Source organism: Condylostylus longicornis, unplaced genomic scaffold (genome assembly GCF_029603195.1).
Source record: "Condylostylus longicornis isolate FDR11 unplaced genomic scaffold, ASM2960319v2 ptg000031l, whole genome shotgun sequence".
Taxonomy (NCBI): domain Eukaryota; kingdom Metazoa; phylum Arthropoda; class Insecta; order Diptera; family Dolichopodidae; genus Condylostylus; species Condylostylus longicornis.
The window spans coordinates 261,904-280,319 of NW_026578000.1; the positions used below are offsets into that span (position 1 = coordinate 261,904).

At 22.7% G+C, this 18,416-nt stretch overlaps 1 protein-coding gene across 1 annotated transcript; it reads right to left on the bottom strand.

The window, feature by feature from the left end:
- Positions 1–9,894: 9,894 nt before the first annotated feature.
- On the bottom strand, positions 9,895–15,007 carry LOC129608247 (phosrestin-2). Its single transcript, XM_055519625.1, has 6 exons — positions 14,837–15,007; positions 14,453–14,607; positions 12,580–13,145; positions 12,277–12,518; positions 11,128–11,257; positions 9,895–10,130 (listed from the first exon to the last, which is right to left on the bottom strand). The coding sequence occupies exons 2-6, from the start codon at positions 14,559–14,561 to the stop codon at positions 10,077–10,079; spliced, it is 1,101 nt and encodes a 366-aa protein (XP_055375600.1). The 5' UTR covers positions 14,562–14,607; positions 14,837–15,007; the 3' UTR covers positions 9,895–10,076.
- Positions 15,008–18,416: the final 3,409 nt, after the last annotated feature.

Below are 18,416 nucleotides of genomic sequence, written 5' to 3' on the forward strand. Positions count from 1 at the left end.
GAAAATTGGAAACTAATTTAAAAATTTTTATGAAAATTCAAATTATGTTAATCAAATAGGCATACGTTCGGTTATACAATATTATGCTATAATGTACTATTCTACGTTTGCTGTATGTATTTGCAAGTGATTCACATTTTACTTTCTATATTTTAAATTTATTTAAATATGTACATATACAGATCATTATTTAATCTTTCAAACAAGAACTATATATAGGTTGTTTCGCATAAAGTGGCAAATATTTTCAGGCATGATTCTTTGATCAATTTCCAGCAAAAAATTAAATGATAGTCAGGGGAAAGGGGGGGGGGGGGGGTTGCAGAAATACTTGTTTTTAGCCACTGTTATCAGATTTCAAAAAATGTTATTAATTTTTTCTGTATATAAATTATTTAAGAACCATACGACCATAGAGTAACCATCCGAGAATTGTTGTACAGGTGATTGATTGTTCTTTACTTTTGGCCCTTATTTAATTTGAATAGAGCCATAGTTTTCGAGATGGACCTAGTCAAAGTCAGAATTTTCATTTTTTTTAAAATTTTTTTTTTTTTTTACAAAACTCAAATTTCTCCAAAGAACAATCAATTTTATATTTTAAAATCTCAAATCTTCAACCAAATTTGTTGGCATAAATGGAATTCAAATTATGTAGCTATAATAAAAGCCAGGAACCAGTAGCAATTTCGGTTAAATTTCGATAAATTAGCATAATTATTAGCTGCTTGCAAGTAATTAAACGTATTAGTAAAAGAACAGAAGTAAGTTGTTTCAAATAATTTGGTTACATTCACGTTTATATTATATTAATATTACTTTTACAATATCCTTTCAAATATATATATATGTAATATATATGTATAGCAAAACATTTTATATACGCTATATATTATAATAAAAAATATTATTGCAATAAGAAACAAGTTACGTATAATATGTCATTTAATGGTGCAATATACACAAGTACACATTATAATTTGAATTTCATATTTGTAAATAAAATTGTAATTATACAATCAAGGTTTTCTTGCGGAAACATTGTTCTGTTATATGTTGTATAATAAATGTTGTATATCTATATATACAAATATAACTTTCCCTTTAGCAAAAAATCATAATATAATTAGTATATTTCCGAAATTATTACAAATCTATGTATTTTAATTTTAAAACTTGTAAATGTGAATAATTATAGATATTATATACAATATTGTTGTTATAATATTATTTAACAAATAAAAAACATCATCATATTTACAGGAAAATAATTTATTATATATATATAAAGTGATAAATGCGAGTTGAAGGTCTATGTTAACTATTGTTAAACAGAATATACACGTGGATTTTAAAAGATATAATTCAGTTCAATTGAACACAATTCTACAATATGGATTAAGCTTTTAAAGGTAAAAAATTTATTCAAACCTTATAAATTTTATGAAATCAAAAATTATATGCATGCATATAACAAAGGGGTAACATAAATTTAAATTAAGTTATCCATACTAAACGAATTAGGCTGTTAAACAGCCCATATGAACATTTTTTCTAATATTATACAATATGCTATACACATGCAGCACGGATTATCAAACAAAATTATCTTTTAATTTATTTTATTCTAATATTAAATAACTAATTATAATAATCTTTATTTCCTTAATGTATTATTTAGGTATATTTCCTTAAATAATAATAAATATAGTCCTGCACTATATGCTCAAAAAAAAAATTTAAATTGGAATAGGAAATCAGTAATAATCGCAACATATTTAATTGCATATTTAAAATATATTACTTTTGTTTTAAATAATAAAAAATGTTTTTAAATTTTAATAATTTTGTTAGTGACAATATGGCACCAAGGGTAAGGCTCAAAATAAATGTCAATAAAATTTAATCACTCCGTATAAATACAATAAATTTAGTCCCGTTCAAAGATCAGTGAAAAACCAGTAGAAAATGTGACAAGTTTTATGCAGTTTTTAAAAGAGAAAAGACAAAGAAAGTTGGCAATATTCGACGCCTGCATAAAGTCTATCCTCATATATATTATCATAAATAATAAATTGCAGTTTTTTTTTTAAACAATTGTTTAAGGGTTATTTGCAAAACATACTGGCTCAAACGGCAATTTATTGGCCCTAACTTAACAAAAAAAAAAAAATATTTGTAAAAAAGCCTTAAAAAGAAGAAAATAAAGTTGGATTGCGAATATAATGAGCCATTCATCAGAAACATTTGCCAGATACGAACCACAAGATGGTTGCTCAAGGAAAATGAGGTATTGGTGCGCCAAAAATAAATGGCACAGACCTATCTTCAAAAATGTTATACTTGCACATGGATAAAAAACAAAAATATGGTCCACAACAGAGAGCAATAGCGAAGGTTTGTAACGACCCAGGAGAAGCAGAGAACGTTTATATATTCATACACTAAGTAGGTATATGAATACACCGATAGCCTTGACAACCTTCAAATATTCTATTTTATTCTATTTCAATCAGCTTTATAAACTAATAATAAATTAAGTCTTCATAATACTTAGAATCGTTATAACCTGTTTTTGGAACTGTATGTATGTAGGTATTCTTATAATCAAAGTATATGTACTAATAAGTAATTCGACTCGTTCCATTCCGTTAGTTTTCATTTGCATCTTGCTTCCAAATTCTTAAAATATTCCATTTTTTTTTAGAAATAGATGGTAATAAGAGTTGTGTAGGCAAGAAAGAAACAAAATATTGTAAACAAACGAGTGTATCAAAAACATTGAACTGAAATAAAATTAAATTAAGTTAAGTAAAAATTTTGTTATTTTTGTTTTGATAATAACAAAATTTATTTTTCATTTTTTAAAGTTAGGTAAAAAATTCGAATGTATGAAAGCAAAAGAATTTGAAATTTCATGTATGAATGTACACATGCATAAAATAAAGTAATTTATAACGAAATAAAGTAATTTATAAAGAAAAAAAGGTGATATGCATACTGATTACTTTATGAAATATTGTTATTACAGATTCATTTAAAATAACAAAGCTCTCCACATCTCTTGGCAACAAATGAAATTTTCGTGTCGGCTTTTTTGCCTCACACACAATATTACATCCCAAATATTTCAAATAAAGTTTACCCATTATTATAAAAAAAAATTTTGTTTTTCATAAATACTTAAAATTTTTTTTAATATTATACGTCTTTTTAAAATTTATTTTTATTATTTTTCATATAAATTATAATAATTTTTTTTAAATACTTTTTTCCGCTTTGCTTTTTATAATATGAATACACCTTTTTTGCCACCTTGAACTGGAATGAATTACAGAAAATATTGTGTCGCTCTTAAAATTCTAAATATTTTTCCCTATACTTTATATACATACGTCAAATAATAAAATGTCGCCTTTCAAAATACATTATAAAAAAAAGGTTGACATCTATTGCGTACTCTTTCCCTCTCCCAAAAATTCTTATGTGTATAAAAATGAAAATAACAAGGTATACTGCTTAACTCTTTTAACTAAGCGAATTTTTTGTATACAAAAATTGGTGAGTGATTGCATTAGTGTGATGTAAACGGAGAGTCGAACTACTTGTTAGTAGATATACTTTGCTTACAATATACAATTAGTATATTTGAAAAATGTGATATTTTTTTTTTATAAATATAACACAGTTATTTATAAACCTATAAACTATATTCTACAAAAATTAAAGACTTCACCATTTAAAATTTTACTTTAATTAATTTAAGAAACAAGTCTCTAAAATAATTTCTTTATTTGGATTTTATTAAGTAGAAACACATAATCTTCTTAAATTTACATATCTTCCTGATCAATTCATTTAGAATTCTTAAATGAATTTATTTGGTTATATAGAAAATATGTATAATTTGACTAGACTTTTCTTTATAAATCATAAAGAGTAATTAATAAAAATTTTTTAAAAATATTTGTATATACATACATATGTATGTATATCAATGTATGAGTTCTTTTTGTATTTATATTTTATTTTTCTCAGATTTTTTCATTCAAGGTGGACAGCACATAACCGATAACATTTCGAAAGTTTTAATTAGCAGATTTTAAATGTAAAATTTTGAGTAAATTGGTTGATTATTTTCCTGTATAAGTATGCATGAGCCATTTAATCATCTATATCAAATAACTTCTTTTATTGTATTTATAATTCGACAAAATTTGATTGAATTCGGAAAATTTTAAAATTTAAAAACTATACTCGTACAGTTTGGTCCTTCAATATACTAAAACAAGAAATTCTTTGCATGAAAACCAAAAAACAGATTTTATATTTTAAGCAAAAAATTTACATAGTATACAATAAATAAATTCTTTCTATTAAATTTTTAAATTTTTAAACTGAATTTCATCGAAATCACCAATTTTGACTTATTCATAGTTTTGTTTTGTTGTCGCATATTTTATAATATTTTAAATTAAATGATAATATTTTCTAAAATTTTCTTTTATACACAAGAAGAAGAATTTCAAATGTAAAGATTCAAAAAGAATTATTGGAAATTCAAGCAATTAATTAAATAAAAAACAAAAATTTAATAATATTTAGAAAATTGATTAAGACAAAATACCGTATAAAATTTTAAATCAAAAATTAATAAAATATTCTGAAATAATTTAATTTAGGAATTAATTAAATTAAAAATAAAATTCAAAATTTAATCAAAATTATCAAAACAAATTCATTTAACTGACACAATGCAATAAAATTTTTGACAAATTTTTAGCAATATACCGAAATTTTTAGTAATATAGCTAACCCGTCGAAATACGACATCTTCTGATACTATATTTCAAGTTACGATATGATATTTAAAAATTTGGACTATTTTTATTCGGCTTGCGACATTGGGCCTGGTACGGCATTAAAATTTAATTATTTTTTTTTTTTTGACAGATGTCTGATTCACTTTTTGTTTCCATACATTATATTTCCTCCTTAAGTGACAATTCGAGATACGACATGAATTTCTGGTACCAAAAAGTGGATTTAGTGTATTATGTAAGTGCTATGTTTTTTAAAATTTAAAACAATAAATAAATTACCATTCATTTTTTTGAAATTTTAAAAATGTTTCTAAGAACAAAAATTAAAGCTGTCACGCAACTTCAGATTAACTGTTAACTCACAAAAACAAAAACGTCTCAATTAAATTTTGATAATTCAAATGAAAAGATTTTCAGTAAAGGTTTGAAATATTGGAAATCTCCTTTTCAAAGATGCGTTGCGAAGGGAATTCAAAGTTTTTTTTTTCTTAAAGATTGCTTCAAAAATACTGTATTTGTAGTTTATTGCTTTTCTCTATATCGTTGTGTAGCACATTAGGGTTCGGAAATAAATTGCCTTTGTCCTGACAAATATAATTTATTATATGATTTGTCGGTTTGATATACATGGGTACCTATGCCCATCACATATACATATATATGTATACATAAATGAGTTTAAGTAAAATATTTTTATTAAATTCGTGCGTAGGTAAATTTTGAGTTTTTTTTTTGATTAAATTTTTTTGTGTCTTTTTATTTTAAAAATTACTTACATGTAGTGTATATGACATACAAAATTAATGCAATTATTCATAAAAAATATATAAGCATGTGCATCTTATCTAAAAATTAAAATATATTATTGTCTGTCTCAAATACTATTTAGTATTTCCATTAAATAAATTCGGAGAAAAAAATATTTACATGCGTAAATAAACGTGTATGAAAAAAATATGTGATGCAAATTTGTGGTATTCATATTTCATATTACGTCAATATACATAGGAACTGGCTCATATTAGAAGTTGCAGCAATCATTATAATTATAACTTCAAGTTTTAAATATTTAGAATGGAAAATCCAAATTTAAAATTAAGAGTAATATTAATTTATTAATAAAGTAAATAAGTAGATATTTAAAGTACACGGTGCGGTTTTTCCAAAAAAAATATCATTAATTAAGTGATAAGTACTTAATAAAGAACAATCAATTTTCTCAGAAAAATTATATACATATAAAAGTTCGCAATTCATCTAAATTATAAGAGATAATGAAAAACGAGAAAAAAATCGAGTTCATGTCAACCATGTGTTGTGATACCCGTACGAACTTTAGTTGTCATCCTATTAACGAATTTATAATACTCTTCAAAAATACGTTCATAACAGTTCAAATAACAGTTACCATATTATCATTAATTTATCAAAAATTTCAGCATTGTAATTTCAATTGACTTCCAAGATATGACTAGAAGAATTCAAATAATTTCAATGATTTTTATTTTACGTAACAGCCCTAATAGTATATTTGCTTGTGTGAAATTTTAATATTATATTATCACTTTACGGAATATTATATTAGCATTTGAACGGGAAGAACTTTCTCAATCACATCTAAATTAAATAGGGTTTCGGAATTTACTATTGTAAATGAATTGTGAAAATTTGGTGAGTTATGCTTAATTTGTTTTTGCTTTGTCATTGCCGCGTACGGTCGAAGAAATTTACAAACGGGCAGACATAAATCGATACAAAATTCGACGCTGATCAAAAACATACACTTATGTCTATATCCGACACCATTATTTACAAACGGTATAGCAAATTTATAATATTCTTCGAACATACGTTCTAACCCTAGATGAATGCATTTAAATATAGCTATTATTCTTGTAAATAAAATAATAAAACAAAATTTAAGTAAAATGTTGTAAGGTATTAAATCTTTATAACATATTTACTTTAATACTATACTGTATGTTTATGAAATTTGAGAGTTCCTAAATGTAAATATTTATACATATCTACATTTTTTGTGTAACCTAATACATAATGTATAATAAGTTATTTAATTTGCGCAAATTTTGCAAAATATCACTATATGTAAGCATTTGAATAAACAATTCTGCGGAAGTTCTTATAAAAAAGTAGGCAAAGTATTCACGAAATATGAATATTGTGTAATATGATGATAACGAAAACAAGATTATTGTTTAATTATATGCATTTAATTTAAACACTGCAACTAAATAGTAACGAGAATTTGAAAAAAGAAAAAAATTTTTTTAATATCTTTTTACCTTAAAAATTATTTTCAATTAACGCATATTATACTTAAGCCAATAATTAAGAATTGCTCATTGTTTCTATTTTTACGAAAATATTTAAAATTTTTTTTTTATTTCTTGATAAGCGTGCTGTTATTTAAATTTTATTATTATTTGTTTTTTATACATATATGTAGTTTAAAAAGTCACGTAACATCACGTTTAAAATTTTGTAGAAGAATTTTTTAAATACTTGTTTAAAAAATTAAACAAGTAAATAAAATTCTGATTTTACGAAAATAAAAGAAGAAGAAACAATAGTTGAAAAAAAATTTTTTTTTAATTTTTAATTTTAATAGCTGGTTTCCGGTTCTATGCTTGATAATAGCGCATTCATTTGACAAATTATTCGAATTGTTTACATAATTTGATGTGCGACGTAACAGTTTAAAATTTCTATGGACTATTAATTGAAAAGAAGTTGTTATTCAAGGAATAATAACAAATTTCATTGATGAATTATAACTAAATATTCCAGCCTTATAATTATAAATAAAATACAAGCCTAATTTTAAGTAAAAATTATTTTATCTGTTTCCTAACGGGAAATATGTACGGTTATTTAAAATTTAATTTAGCTTTAAGAATCAAACCTAATAAGTTCGTATATTTTTATGTTCACACTAAATTTATAGATTTTTTTAAATATATTGTTTATGAAGAGAGTATTTATTCTAAATACTCGTAAAGCCTCATCAGTTGTCAAATATGACTAATAAGAACAATATTGTTGTTATTTAAATACATGCAAATTACTAAATATTAATAATAAAATAATAATATATAATCATTGTTATATGATTCACATTTATATATATAATTACGTGCTTATATTAAAGATTTTTTACCAATATGTTATTGAACTCAGTCGTAAGAAAATTATTAAATATTATCAAAATTAAAACAGGCTTTTTAAAATAAATTTTAGAACAAGTTTTTAATTTAATATTTTCTAAGTTTACTAATATGGATTTGTATATGAATAAATATATTGCCTAAACAGAATCGATTTTGCCTATGCAAGGTATACATTTGATTGTGTTCCATTGAATTAAAGCGTGTGTATACGTAAAAATTTTGGACAATGAACGCATTTACAGTATTAAAAAATTCAAATTTACTATTAAAATTATTTTTGTAAAAATTTTCTATTTTTAAATTTTAAATAAGATTATGTTAATTTTTTTGTCATGATATTCTTATTATTTTAAGTGGTCTACGTGGTTAAAGGAATGTCCTCTAGAATTCTTTTATAATAAAGCAATACGCATTACTTTCTAGCTAGTCGCCTTGTTGCTTGAAGTTCGAGCAGGTCTAGAATATTTTTCATCCTATCTATCATCAGATAAAAAAAACAATAAAAAAAAAATATAAAGCACGTTTAATAAGTTTAAACTGCATGTCTGCAAAATCTTTTGCAATTTGGATTATTTTATAATAATCCTTTATATTTAAGACGAATCAGCTTATGAACAGAAATCAAGAAAACAATTTTTGTGAAACATAAACTTTGTTTATGTCCCTGAAATCATATACAATACATATCTTAAAATAAAATAAAGACATTAAAATATCTAACAAACACCAAAATTCCTGAAAACTTTTTGCATAACTTTTGAAAGTCTTTAAAACAAAATACTACCACAAAATGAAAATTGTCCACCAAGCAAGTGTTCATTATATATATAGTGCGTTGTTGTTCATCTGTAATATGTACATATTATATCAAGAGATTCCACTTGATATAATATGTAAAATCTAATCTAGATTATAAGCGCACAATGCGAAGTACAGATTTTTAATTATATTCTAAAAATAATAATTTGATTTCCTTTCATCAGAATAGCTACATAAATATTTAATAAACGCATATTAATTTTTTTTGTTATTATTATGTTTTAGATGTTTCAACATAAATTATTTTATTAAAATATCTTTACATTTCTTTTTTCATTTTTTTTTTTCGCAAATTTTTCCATACAAATTCTTTTTTTTTTTTTTTTTGTTTCTTGTAATAATTATTATTGATAAATTTAATATTATATTTTATTTTTTCCACTATATAAAAATGTATCAGAATCTTTATATTCTAAATATTTGGAAATTCTTATATAATGCTATTCAATATTGTAATAATTAACTACATATATAAATTTGAAAAATTGAAAATATACATTTTTGTATATACATATAATTCATTTTTTCAATAAGGTATTTAATTTATATAATTTTGATTTATGTATAAACACATTATTTGTTTTTTTGTTTTTTTTTAGTTTAAATTATTTAAATAATGAAAATAAGTTGGAAAATACACTATAGAGATTAATTTTAAATATGCAATTGAAAATTAAATGAAAAAAAAAAATTATAATAATAAAATATAAAATTTTGCTATAAACATAATAGACATTATTTTGAAATAAATTAATAGAAAAATTAAAATTGAAATAATAAACAAAAATGTTTTAAATTTTATTGATAAAATAATTTTTAATATTTTCAATAATTATTTTTTTTTCCTATTTTTGATTTTTTTTTTTAATTTATATAACATACACATTGATAATAAATATATATTTTTTATTTGATAAAATACGTGTGTATCAATTTGAAATTAAATTTTATATAATTTTAAATTTTTTTTTAATATGGTATTTATGAATTTAACTAATATAAACACAAAATATATACTTATATAATTATGTGAACAATTTTTTTTTTTTCATTTTTTTTTGAAATTTTGTTTTATAGAATTCCGTTTAAATCAGGTCCATGGTCATGTCCAGCTTTTTCAAGAGATTTCAGCATTATTAAATTCATATTTATCATTATAATTTTTTTTTTTGTTTTGTATCAGAAAATAAAATATTTGATAATCGTCCATCACTAAAACAAATTTTCCATTATTTTCCTTGATGATTTATTCATCTTCCATGCCATCAGCATCTTCAATATTCTTTATACCCTTAACAGGCTAAAAATATAAAGTAAAATAACAAAAAAAAAACATTATTTTTTTATTATACAAAAAAACAAAAAAAAAAAAATATTTTTATTTTGATTTTTATTCATTTACTAAAATGAAATTGAGAAATGTATAATAATTGTTGAACAATTTTCCAATATTGTCATCAAAAAATATCATAATACTCATAATAAAGATATATGTATAAAAGAATAGAAAAAACTGCGATAATTGTTATATATTATTTAAATTGATTTATTAATTTTTTTTTGGTATTTTGTAAACCAGTGTCGTATCTTTATTGTATCCTACTCCCAAATATAGTTAGGCTTTTATTCTAATTGTACAAATTTCAATACACTATTTATTATCCTACTAAACAATGAGAATATTATAAAGATATTAATATAGCAAATTTACAATTTCGACTATCAATTTTTAGAGGCACTCCTTTGGAAAATTGAAGCATTTATAATATTAAATGGATACTCGTACTATGAAAATTGTTGTTTAAGTATATTGAATATTTGAAATAAAAATTTATTCTTTAATATAATTTGCTTTCCAAATTTTAAATTTATCTTTTATTTTAAATTAAAATGTATTTACGAAAATTGTTTTTGGAAATTCGAAAACCCTTAAATATGAAACCTTTATTAAAGACAAAAAAAAAATCTACATTTATACTACAATGAGTCTTGAAATTTTAGAAAATAGTACAATTTCATTTAAAGAAAAATAGAACAGTGTTTAAATAATACAATATTATCTACATGGGAGAATATATATACACAAATGTAAATGTATTTAATATAAAAAATTCCTAACAATAAAATAATATACTTTCATTTTTGTTTTTCTTTATTAAAAAAATATTTTATATCACTTTTAGATTTGATGTTAATTTCTTTTGCTGATTTCAGCATTATGTCCTTTACTATACTTATTCTATTGTAAATATTAAAAAAGAACAATAAATAAAGGAAAAAAATTATATATATTTTACCTTTGGGTGCATTAAAATAAATGGAAGCTCAGCACACAATTCACCGCCTAAAGCACCAAGTAAAAGCTTAACTTTAACAGCATAAGAAACAACAATACCAAAAGCATCACGATTTTCTGGTGATGATAATCTAAAAAAAAAAAAAATTAATTTCAATATATTATTATTAAATGTTAATAATAAAAGATATGAGACAATAAAATATAGTTGATGTTTTTCAAATAGGTTAAAAATTTACTAGAGCGACATTTATAAGATACTTCTAATATATGTGGTTTTTCATAAACCTTGATTTTGCATTTATGTGCACTTGTGGGAACATTGTAAAGGCTTTACACTTTTTAATATGCTTTCAAAACATTGGGAAATGCCTAGGTAATTTCACTTTTTAATTATATTCAATATTAAGCTAACATAAGTACGATACATCGTATTACTAAATCAATAGAAGAACCTGTACTGTACCTATGCCTTCTTCTCAATATTATATGAGCGAAAAAACAGATTCATTATACCTTTCAGACTATTCATTCTTTTTCATAAAAATTATGAATTAAAATAAACAAAATATTAAGGAAAAAAATATGAACTGAAAAAATTATTCCCTATTGGCTTCTTATTGCTTTAAACATATTTTGGAAATAAAAAGTTTTTCCAATTTTTCGTGTATGTATATGTACATCTACATACCATCATATTCTATAGATAGACTTAAAAAATGTATGTATTGATTTTTTCTTTTCTTTTTTTTTATTTTCTTGTACTTCAAATTTTTTAATTTGTCCCCAAATAATTTTCATGGATATACTGAATGTAAAGATCAAAATAACCGGAAGATACAAATATTAGGTACATGTACATGAAATGTATACATTATATTCCCAAAAGTATGAAATTTAAAACATAAAACTTTTCAACGTTATAGGAAAACTAAAAGTACAACATTTTTTTAAAAAATTGTATACCGTTTAAGAAAATATTGGTTAAATTTTGATAGAATTTTTTTTAGCAAAATAAAAAAATATCTTTTTTTATTTAATAGGGATAGAAATACGTTAAATATACCAATTCGTACTGACATTTTAATTATATATCACATACTAGAACTTATTATTATGTTAAACTTTAGAAATATATGAAAATACTTACAATGTAGTTGAAGCTAAATAAGTTTCACGTTTTTTAATTTGACCTTCAACAGCGATACCAAAACGATTTTGATTTGAAATCAAAGTCGGTACCAAATACATTACTTTTTGTACACTTGATCCTGGTTGTATTGGACAACCTTCAGTTGTTTCTGACGATGCTATAGTATTCCTAAATTGACCATTTTGAAATAGTACAACATCAACACCCTGTTGTACCATTACCTTAATTTTTTTCACCACCTAAAAACCACGAATATAATAAAATTTCCTCTATTTATTTTTCCTTTATTTATTTATGTACCTTATTCGAATTATTCCGTACACATAAATTAATTGCAATTTTTTCACCATGATGATACAATTGTTTATCTAAAGTTACTTCCAATTCTAATTCACCAGGTGATAATAAAAAGTCTTTACGTACAACTGTACATGGTTGTATACCTTGTTTTGTTGGTGCATATTGCACTTTACGTATTGCCAAAGAAACAGTACTACGTTTATGGGAACGATCAACTTCATTATCACCAGCAAATATTTTAACATAATATTGCACACCACATGGTTCACTTGTATCATCAGCTTTCTGTTGTAATGTTATTGAAGCTGGACAATTTGGTGACATTTTCAATATAAATGGGAATGCATTTTGACCCAATTTTTTTAATAAACGATCTTGAGTTTTTGTTAAATTTATATCAACTTTTTGCTGTGGATGAATTTGTACTGAATCTAATGTTAATTCTTTTTGGAAATTTAATCCCATAACTTCATCTTCTTCACGTCCATAACGAAAATTACAAATTAATTGCGCATAAACTTTTCTATTATATTTAACATATTCATCATCCAATACAACGATGCCATCTGAAATAATAGATGTATAAAAAAACAGCTTTTAAATTATAATATTAAATGTTTTGTTATTTATTTTTTCACAATTTTTCTAATTTAGAAATAAAAAACAAAATTTTGTTAACATTATAAATTTAAAATAATGAAAATGAAATATTCAAAATAATATTCCACAAAAATGACATTAGATATAATTTTATTCCTAACATCGTTATTGCCATCTATGAAACAAAAGTATAAAAACTGTTTAATTAAAACAAAATATTAAAATTTCACAATAGATAGAGCGGCAAGTATTATTCTTAAGTCAAAATAATTTTCAATAATTATAAATAGATAATCTTTTGTAATTTTAAGTAGACAATTTTAAAATATTAAAATATTTAAATAGAGTTATTATTGAGAATATTTGAATATTAGATTTGAAAAATTGCCTAAATCCATTTGAAACAATATATTTTACTACGGACATAGATCTTAATATTTTTGAATGTATCCGAACTGTAATTAACCTTCCCGTTATGTTTTCTCTCCATATACATATATTGAAATACAATTATTTAACTCATGTATGCAGCTGTTACGAATTGTATACGTGATGAGTGCATAAAAAATTATAATTTAACACTGTAAACATCCACGAATTTTCAAAACAATTAATTTTTTTTTTCGAAACCATCACAATTTTTCAGTTTAATTTATTTTACATCAGCTGAAGTGTAAAATAAAATATGAAGACAATTTGGAAATAAAATTGATAAATATAAAATATAAAAATATTTTCATAATATTAAAATTTATTTAATATATAAAAAAGAAATTATTAATTGATCTCAAAAGAGAAATTTAGAAAAGTGTACAAGCGAAAACGAAAAAAATAAAACAATAAAAACTTATAAAAAATTCTGGAAATGGGAAAACAGCTAAGAGACATTTTCGCCCATTAAAAAAAATTTGTATATCTACGTATAGCTATCGTATAGCTTTTTTTATATGAATGTGTATTTAGTATCCTTTCCTTTTAAAAATATCCTTTTTAATAATTTAGGGAATAATGTTTTTTCTTATTGCTTTTATTTTGCAATTTCCTTCTCACACGAGCTTAAGTATAAAGAAAAAGTTTTTAGTTTTAAATTTTAAATTATGAAAATTTTAATAATAACATATAAGAACGTTGAAACAAAAGTGCCATCTATAAAGTGAAATATCTAAAATATTTTAATTCCTATACCCTATCAAATAACAGTGACTTATTTAACAATGACATAAAGTGGAGGAATTTTAATTTGTATACACCTCATTTATACAAATCTACTCACCAATTGGTTCAACTGCAGATACAGAATCCACAAATTCTCGTTTTGCCATATAAAGGGTTAGGCGATTATTTGGCGAACATTTTTTGAAAACTTTGAAATTAACAACCATTTTGAATTATTTTTTTTTTTTCGTTTCTTAATTGATAATTGAATAACTGTAAAATAATAAGTTTTTTTTTTTTAAATTTTTAATTTAATATATTCACACTTTATTTAAAATATTATAAAAATTTTCAATTAATTAAATTAAATGAAATTTTAAAATAAATTAATTTTTATTTTCACTATAATTGCTTATTCCTAAAAAATAAATTAAATGCACATTTTAAAAATAAAAATTAATTTTTAAATTTTATATAATTATAAAATAAAAAATATATTTACTAATAATGTGTTATACTATATATTTTTTTTTTGTTTTGTAAAATAGTTGGTTTTAATTTCTCGGAACAACTTTAAGTTTGCAAATAATGTTTGGGAATGAAAAAAAAAAAATTAAAAATTTTTTTATGTATTTTGAAAAAAAAATCGTCAAAACAGCCGTAAATGATACGTTTTAACGTCGGAAATTAATTTGAATATATTTTTTTAAATGACCTTCCCTTTATAGTCTTTTCTTTTATTCAATTAGTAGTGATTATTTTCATAGTATATATAGTCATCATTGTAAAACAATATATTTTTTTTTTATATATTTGATATAAATAGATAATAATTTATATATTTTTTTCAATATTTATTGATAAATATATAGGATGACTTTTATACAGTAAATTCTCGATATATAATTAGTTTTACTATAAATACAGTTTCTCTAAGAAAATAAATGCGCTGTCGCACGTTCATGTTGTCACTGTAGTATGCTATCACTTTCAAACGCTCACCGTGAAGTTTAAAATTGTGTTCTATAACATGCTGCGTTGCCAGTTCGCAGTCGCAAGCGGTATGGCGTTTTTAATAACGACATCTGTATATATATATATATAGGAATTGCAACGCACTAGAAATTTTATTTACTACAAAATTATAGTATGTTTGTAAAATTGTAAGAGTTTTTTTATAAAATTATTTTTTTGCTTATTTTATGTTACTTTTTAATTCTCATAAAAATTTATAATGCAAAAATTCAAATAAATAATAAAATATTGACAATTAGCCAAAAAATTCGCCAAAATATTGACAACTACGTTCTTTGTCCAATCTTTTTCTGACTAGCCAATATATAACATATATGCATTTATATACGTAAAGTAACAAAGAAATTTTCAAATTTAATTTGATCAAAAATTTCTTGATCAAATAAAGGGCCTTTTCATCTCCTTTTTAATGTTAATAAATTCTCGTATATCTCTTGTACAATATATAGGGAATTCACTGTATTAAAAATATGTACTTAGTTTACTTATACCAGCTTATACATTTTAGTTACACTTGGAAACATCAACCTGTTGTAAGGTTTCATCAGCAGTTCCGTCATTTGCTTAATATTTGTTTTTCCAATTTTTTCTTCTTTTTTTTACCTTGCTAACACTGGCTTTGACATTTTTTGCTTTTTTTTCCTTTTTATATTTTTAGGTATTCTCAGTAAATGATAGAATTGTAAAGGACAAAATAAGAGAGAGGAAGAAAAAAATTAATTTTAGCGTGATTGGTTTTTTGTTCTTTTATTTATTGGTTCTATTTTATTTTGTATTTCCGATTTTTAATTTATTCTTCAGAATTATTTCCTTTTATTATACAAATAATAAGTTTTACCTTCTTACTTAAATTTCTTATAATCCTTCTTAAATGTTTGTATTTTCCGTTTATCTATCAAAATATAAGATATTTTCTTATTGTGGCTGTTCTATTCTTGTTTTCTTATATTAGGGTATATTTGGTATAGAATTATTGGTCTTCTTATAATAGTCTTGTTATTTTATTTGTAGATTTCTAGGTCATCTCAATTGGTTACGATTTTAGGTTATTGTACCTACATATTTATTTACATAATATAACAATTGTTTAGAAAATAACAAGAATTCTTGGAAAAATAAAAAAAATATTTACATGGACTTTATAAATGGGAACATTCAAATTTATGTAAAAAGCAAAAAAAAAAGAAAAAAAGAACTATTATGCAGAAATATTATTATTTTTTTATTATTATTTCCAATATTTATTTATTGATTTTATTTATTATTAAATTGTAAATTTTTACTTTTTTTAATAAAATGCGTAAAATATAAATTTTTTTATAGTTTTTATCAGTTTTGATTATTTAAATCAAATCCGCCTCTAATAAATTGATTCAATATCTTGCTCTATTATGGAAGATGATTTCTCCAACCAAGTCGACTATCAAAATCAAATATATATCACTGCTGTGATATATACCTATTTGACTTTGATATTAAAAGCTAGACAAAAGGGACTTTCCGTGTCGAAATGCCAAAATTAATATAAAATACACTAAATAGCCTGAAATCTTATTTTACCGCTTGCGGTTTTTTTAATATCATCATATGTGTGAGCCTTTATATGCAAAATATTTAATAGTCCATTTTACCATCACACTGTCGTTCTTGGTTAACAACGGATAACGTCCGCCGTTGCCGTTCACCGCTTTTGTTCTGTTTTCACAATAAGAGATTATCGCCATTACTCACTTAAATCGATATTAACAAGTATAAAATCGATTCTGAATCTTCTATTGTTTTCTAAAAATTTAAATATTTTTGATGTTCTAATTCAATATAATCTTGTGAATTCTCTTAAATTTTTTTTTTAATACTCGTACAAATTTAATGGCAATTTTTTGTTTTTTTTTTTTTTTAATTGAATTTATATATTTTATAACTTATTTTAATTAATTAAATTAATATTTTATACAATAGAATTTTAAATTAAAAAAGAAAATTGCGATAATTCAATATATGTATATATGTATGTATATAATAGTAAGAAAGACAACAATATACATTCAATTTATGTGATTAAAATATATATATATTTACAGTATTATAAAACATTATGTATATAGTTTATTTAATTTAGTTATACAGCCAATATGCATGCAATCAGTTTTTTATATATGGTAGATAGCTTACATGTTCAACTGTTTAAGTTAACCTTTAACGACTCCTTTAAATTATATGCATACATTACATGTATGTATATATTTGAAAGAAGTATGCACATACAGTTCTATATACATCACACATAATTAAATGCTATTAATGCAATGACTGCATATAATATTTGCATAGTTTCGTATATGTAATAAAATTTGGTTTGTGGAATCTATCGATTTTATTATACAATTATATTGTTACAATTAAAAAAGAATTTAAAATAATCACTATAAAATTTAAAAAAAAATGTAATTAGTAAAATTGCAAAATCTGTACATTTTTCATTTTTTTTATAGAAGAGATGAACTATGAATCACAGGAAATGCTATTTGATAAAGTACTAAGTATAAAGCCTCATTTATGAACACGTTCACTTATGTAAGTATGGCTGAATTTTTATGTTTAATAATAATAATATTGAAATTAAATTCTAATTTATCAATTTTTCCCAAAAATATAACTTATAATTTAATTTAAAATTAATTTATAAAAATATTCCCCGAAATTTTCAACAAATTTAGTGATAATTACAAATATCCTTTATTAAAAAGATGTTTCCTAATTTTAATTATTTAATAATTTGTTTTTCCTGCTCTACTCCCTTAGGAAGCATAGGATTTCTCCACAATTTCTCTATCTAACTCATATTCCACAATTCTCTTCTATTTCTTTCTTAACTACTTCATTTTTCGTTTACTTTGAGAATTGCATTCTAGAAACTTCCTTTACATATTATTTTCTGCTTTTCTGAGAGTATGACCGATCCATTTTCAGTAATACATGCAGTAGTTTTTGAATTGATCTTGCTGAAGCACCTTTAGTTCCGTATCAATATAGACATAGTGAGTTTC

What these genes read in the sequence shown, in the direction of transcription:
- LOC129608247 (XM_055519625.1), bottom strand. Translation starts at nt 14,561, where the DNA reads ATGGTTGTTAATTTCAAAGTTTTCAAAAAATGTTCGCCAAATAATCGC. An exon ending in ATCTGCAGTTGAACCAATTG is followed by an intron (nt 13,146 to 14,452) that starts GTGAGTAGATTT and finishes CTATTATTTCAG; the next exon opens with ATGGCATCGTTGTATTGGAT. An exon ending in TTATTTTAATGCACCCAAAG is followed by an intron (nt 10,131 to 11,127) that starts GTAAAATATATA and finishes TTATATTTTTAG; the next exon opens with CCTGTTAAGGGTATAAAGAA.